The 6,000-nt window shown below is 41.6% G+C and overlaps 1 protein-coding gene across 2 annotated transcripts in view; it reads right to left on the reverse strand.

Annotated features, from left to right (window-relative positions):
- Nucleotides 1–6,000, reverse strand: part of LOC126402459 (monocarboxylate transporter 1-like) — a 32,489-nt gene that overhangs the window by 12,475 nt on the left and 14,014 nt on the right. For both annotated transcript variants that reach the window (XM_050064469.1, XM_050064470.1), the window contains one exon: nt 4,442–4,751. In XM_050064469.1, coding sequence (XP_049920426.1) covers nt 4,442–4,658 — 217 coding nt within the window. In that variant the 5' untranslated portion in view covers nt 4,659–4,751. The remainder of the gene's footprint in view (nt 1–4,441; nt 4,752–6,000) is intronic.

Below are 6,000 nucleotides of genomic sequence, written 5' to 3' on the forward strand. Positions count from 1 at the left end.
TCTAATTTTAGCAGAGACGCTTTTGGCTAACACTGTGCGGCGCTGTAGATTTTATTCTATATAACAATGTACTTGTCTTTGTTCATTACACAACAAATGTTCAGATTTAGTGGCCAACTGAGGAGTAAGAATGAGAGCCTCAGCTGGTGATGACTCAGTCCTACCCAAAACAAAATTGAGCAGAGGAGGAACAGGAGAAACAGCTGATTGGATTTGCCCCAACAGTTGAATGCATCACATTACTCACAGCACACAACGCCCCTCCATACAGACAGTGCCTTTAAAGGAATAGTTTGACGTTTTGCGAGATACGCTCAATCACTTTCTAGCAGCGAGTTGAATAAGAAATAGGCCTGGGTGGTATCCAGGTACTACAGTATACCAGGGTATTAGAAATCTGGACTAGGGATGCAACAACTGTAAAATTCTGGGCCTATATCGATGTTTAAAATAACAATTTAGCCGATAGCCGATGCTGATGGCTTTATCTGATTGTTTTTGCTATTCATTGACTGTCCATGCCTTTGTGTCCTCCTGACTGGACCTCCTGACTGTAATTCTCTTTTTACTTGTCTAGCCAAAGCTACTCTGAATCAAATAATCCAGAATGCTGCTGCTAGGCTGTTAACCAGGTCCAACAGGTCATTATCCAGTATACTGAGAGGTGTTTCTAATGTTTTATCCCCTTAGTTTCATACATGAGCAGGACAGAATTGAATTAATACTTCTATGGCATCATGAAAGTCAAGTTTATGGCAGAGCAGTTGCACTGGATTGCATTAGATGGTGTAGGTGTACCTAATAAAATGGCCACTGAGAGCTTTGTGTCTATTGCACTCTAGAAAACCAACTTTGACAATAATTTCACATCATAGTGTTTTTACATTCATTGGCTAAATCGGCTTAAATCTAAAATCTCCCTCTCGAGCTTAATCATATCAATATCCTGTAATCCTGAGCGCTTATTGCATTAAAACAAGCCGGTGTGCACTCATGCACAAATTCTCTCTCTTTGTCACACATACACACACTTTCTTCAGACACCGGCTCTTTTACCTCCCACACAGGAAAAGAGAAATCACACAGATCATAAGAAAAGTCGGCTATCAGCGCTCCCACTCAGTGAGGCACGGACCAGAGTTCCATGAAGTGACAAACGGCCCTTTCTCCGACATGAAGTCCTGAAAGTACAGGACCTGAAGAGATAAGTAACATGTTTTTGTTTGTAATCCCATCACACCTCTGAAGACACAAGGATTAGACTAAATAGGAGCAAGTGACGTGCTAATGTTTGAAAAATAATCCTCAAATCCTCCTTTACACAAGTTATGATCCAGTTCTGATGAATTTTAAATATGCTTTTTCATTCCAGGTACAAAGCTGTTTGAATCTGAGTCAGAAGACAGGGAGTTTGGCTTGTTAGTAGTCTGTGTTTGTTGTTTCTGAATCTCCTTTTATTTTGTTTGCTGGCCTTAAAATGGCATTCAAAGAAAAAGCACTATCACAGTCAGAAGGACTTTTTTGGGGAAGGAAACTATCACTAAGTGACCAAACAGGTTCCTTGTGTAAAAGAGACTAAAGATCTAGAGCTCATGTCAAAGGTCAAGGAACGTTTCCCCAACCAGGAAAATGGTGGAAATAATGACTGCAGCGCACTATATGACAACTTACAAAACAAATTAGTGTTACTTTACGACAAAAATAAAGATTACCTGCTGGCCGCCTCTCAATTTTTTTTCCCTGGGTTTAAAATTTACATTTTGCTGTTGTTTTATTTCTTTTGTACAACTAAACTGTTGCTGTATTTCATGGCATTGTAGTTTACATGCCACAAGCTAATAAATAGTAGTTTATAAACCACAAGCTTGTGTTTTATGTTTAACTTGTTTACAGTGTGGTTTGTTGGTTTGTTGCAGGGATGTATTGGCAGCTTAAAATGATGCATCTTTTTCATTTTAATGCAGTTTGTTTCATGCCCTGACTCTTCACACTAGACATCCTGTGCATTTATTACTGCTTCACACTATTACTCAGCATTCACTGACGTCATCCGGCCACAATGAATAAATATGTGTGAATTTTTTTTCCCCCAGTGTGTACGTGCATTGCCTCGTGTTTAACCAGCGAGTACTAAGGGTTATGGTGATTCATGTGCCATTACTTCTCCCATACAGTACAAGCAGGCATTATTACACCACTCACTGGTGTTCTGGCTGAATTTCGAAACAGGGGAGAAGAAAATGAAAAAAAAACTGTTAAAAAAAAAAGAGAAAGAAACTACTTTAACATCTGGCCCTGTTATGCAATTTCACTCCGCCTTGTTTCGCCCTCAGCAGTTTCCTCTCCTAAATGGTCAGACCTACTGAAGGCTGGCACGTAGCTCTGAAGAGGATGAATGAGTAAGTGAAGGGAACAGAAACCATTTTTAGATGTGGATAAACAGAGAAACGGAGATGATGGTGTTTTACACGTTGACTGTGCCGGTCATCTCATACACTGAGGGAGAAGAAGAAGAGAGGAGCCGTGTACAAAGGAGGGGGGAACTTGCTTTGTGTGAATTTGTGAGACAGACAGAAAGAAACCTGATCTGAAACTGGATCTGAATCTTTAGTTCTCCTGCCTTAGCATGAAAGCAGGCCTTCCATTAGCAAATGAACGGCCTGTTGTTGCAACAGTGTGAATGAAATGGTCACTGAGTGCACAAACTGGCTGTGTTCAATTCATTTTGAAAAGGTACAACTAGTTATTTCTCTTAACTTGAGATCCTCTGTTGGGGCCTACGGTTCTAGTAAGTCAACTTTGGTCCTGGCTGAAATATCTCAACAACGATTAGATGTACAAATAAAATTTTGTGCAGACAACTATATTTCCTTGATAACGTATCCCACTGACTTGGCAATCATCTAACTTTTTTCTAGCGCCACCAGCAGGCTGTGTGATCAGGGCCTAAGCCACTTTTTCCTCAGATTGCAATCCCTAGTTTTGTATTTTTAATAGTGCTCTGCTACATCATGCTGTTAACACTGTGGTAAACATTAATTAGTCATTTATTCAATATCTGCTTCCACTTGTTTATCTCTAGCAGCTGTATTTAGTTTCCAATCGGACAAATATGTGCTTGTTTTCATATCTTGTTTGTAATCACTCCACAGGATCCGTTTCTCACATTATCTCCTGCTTTGCCTTCAGCAGTAAGTGTTATTCAAGCTGTGACTGAATGGGCAAGATAAGGGACTGATAGTGGAAGTGCAGAGAGGGAGAGAGAGGGAGTATAAGCAGAGATAAAGAGGCTTGTGCTTGTTTTTGTTTTGCTTCAGTGAACGGTGAACGATGAAAAGACAGAGCCTTTAAAGAAGCCAAAAACAGTCATGCTCCTGTCAGGAGAAACACAACTGGAAATGTCAACACACACTCCTCCAGCAATCCTGTTTCATTCACAAGACTTTCCCCATTTCTCTCTGCAGGCGAGGACACACTCCAACCAGCCCCCACCTCACAGAGAGCAGACGTAGGCCCTGATCACACAAAGCATTCCAGCAGCTGAAGGCGTCTTTTTGTAACTGATTTTTATGAAGATCAAGCTTTTTGCACGCATTCTCTGTGTTGCGACACGCCTCGTGTTTCTGCACTTTAGGCAACTGGTGTTTTTGCCGGAGCACTCTGAACTCTTCAAGTTTAAAAAACTTCAACTCAAAGCAGAAAAACACCCCACGGCATCTCTGTTTTTGTCATCTTTTTTCCCATTGTCATATCAGATGATTTGAGAGGTGGGCCTTCTGTGGTGGTCATGACAACAACTTAACAGTTGGTAAACAATGGAGGACAAACTGGTGGTAGCAGCTGCAACCTGCAAAACGTTTTCTGTGTGATCAGGGCCTTATGTAGCTCAGTCTACAGAGTGTGCAGTCCACTGCATTCTTTTATTGTTTATAAAACATTCTCCTAATATTTCTCACGCTTTTTATTGTAAACTAAGTGACATACTTCTAGCTGCTTTTGTTCATGTTCAAGCGAGTGTTGCTTAATCTTTTAGATGTTGAGCTGTGGTTGGATTTGACATTCCACAGACATTTTGACTGTCGGTGACGATGACTTCCTGGTTAAGGACACGCACACAACAAACACAAGGGCTGCATTATATGGACAAAATGTGTTAAAGTGCGTGCTATTTATCATATGAATCACTGAAATGGAGTGGAAAAAAACAAACACAGTGCCAGTCACATTGTTATTTTCCTCAGATTATGGTTCAGATAATTTATTTGACCCTTCTAAAAAAAAACAGAAATATACACAGATTTTCCTGCCTGTTTAAATCTCAAGTGTTTTGTGAACTGCCAAAACAATCAAACATGTCTAATGGGAATAAATGAACAATGGCAGAAAACACACCAGGACCAAATGGACCAAAAGCACTTTCAAATACACACACGCCACTCACCTCCAGCGTACATGACCGCCAGCATGATGGATGAAATCCAGGAAACCTGACTGGGTGTGGCCTCGAAGATGGACTCTATCTCTTTGAAGAACACAGTGATGGACTTGGGGAAGGCGTAGGAGAAGCCGATGGAGATGAAGGCCCCCACCACCACCGCCCAGCCCCAACCACCTTCAGGAGGGGTGTACCCCACAGGCCCACCTGTTGCTGGAGGCATGTTTGCTCAAGAGCAAGAACAAGAGTGGAGAACAGCTGGGTTCAGAGGAGAAGACAAGGCTGCAACAAGTGCACTGGGATCAGGACTCTGCACCTGTGGGAGAAACAGAGCAGAGAGCTGGTAAAAAATGGACACAGATGACGTAGAAAGGTGAAACAGATAAACACATACTTTATCCTTTCCTGCTTTTTTGCAGTTTTATCTAATTTGCTGTCAGCTGCGAGATGAAAAATGTAGGAAAAGAGGGAGGAGGAAGCAAAGAGGGAGGACAGCAGTGCAGTGCAGTGCAGGAGAAGATACACACAGAAAAATAAGGAGGAAGGAACCAAAAACATTTTGTTTGTGCTCATTTCTCAAATCGCAACGCCGAGTGCTGTCATGGTGAGAACAAGCATCTGTGCCGGGCTGCATGCCAACATACCAGCAGCAGACAAACACTAGACATATTTAGAAGATTAGACCATGAGACCTTTGGTATAAAATTCAGATTTTCCATGTTGTAGATTGGAGCTGGTGTAGCACACTAGACTTCCTGTAATAATAGCGTCCTCTGACATTTTAACCAGTGCACGCACATGCCTTTGTCATCATAGCAAACCAAAGTCTACACTTTTTTAAAGGCTGTGGGGAGGCTACTTAGACATCTGCCTGCAGCTTGGGAAGTCCCGAAATCTGTGTCTTTGCAGATAAATGTTGAATTGGAGACAGAAAATAAACACCAAGTACTGGCCGGTTCGTAAACCACTGACTCTAAATAAATAACTCAATATTCAAATGTTCAGAAAAATGTGTTTATTTTGAAGGAAACGTTACTAATAACATTAACGATATCTCTGTTCTGGGGCGTCGGTGGCTTAGTGGTAGAGCAGGCGCCCCATGTACAAGGCTGCCCGGGTTCGAGTCCAGCCTGTGGCCCTTTGCTGCATGCCTCTCCCTCTCTCTCTCCCCCCTTCACGTTTCACTGTCCTGTCAATTAAAGGCAAAAAATGCCCTTAAAAATATCTAACAAAAAAAAAAAAAAGATGTCTCTGTTCTGTGTCCAGTCAGCCATGACAGTGTGACAGTGAGCCAGCGTGCACAATACCAAGCTTTACCTTCACNGTCCTGTCAATTAAAGGCAAAAAATGCCCTTAAAAATATCTAACAAAAAAAAAAAAAAGATGTCTCTGTTCTGTGTCCAGTCAGCCATGACAGTGTGACAGTGAGCCAGCGTGCACAATACCAAGCTTTACCTTCACTCACAAAGATAGCTTACTAAAGTTGCACTTCTCTTCTACAAAACTAGAGATTCAAGTTCTCAATAAACGTGTCAGGTAATAAGATACCTGCCAGTGTTGACTGG

The sequence above is a fragment of the Epinephelus moara genome, chromosome 16 (assembly GCF_006386435.1).
Source record: "Epinephelus moara isolate mb chromosome 16, YSFRI_EMoa_1.0, whole genome shotgun sequence".
In the NCBI taxonomy this organism is placed as follows: Eukaryota; Metazoa; Chordata; class Actinopteri; order Perciformes; family Serranidae; genus Epinephelus; species Epinephelus moara.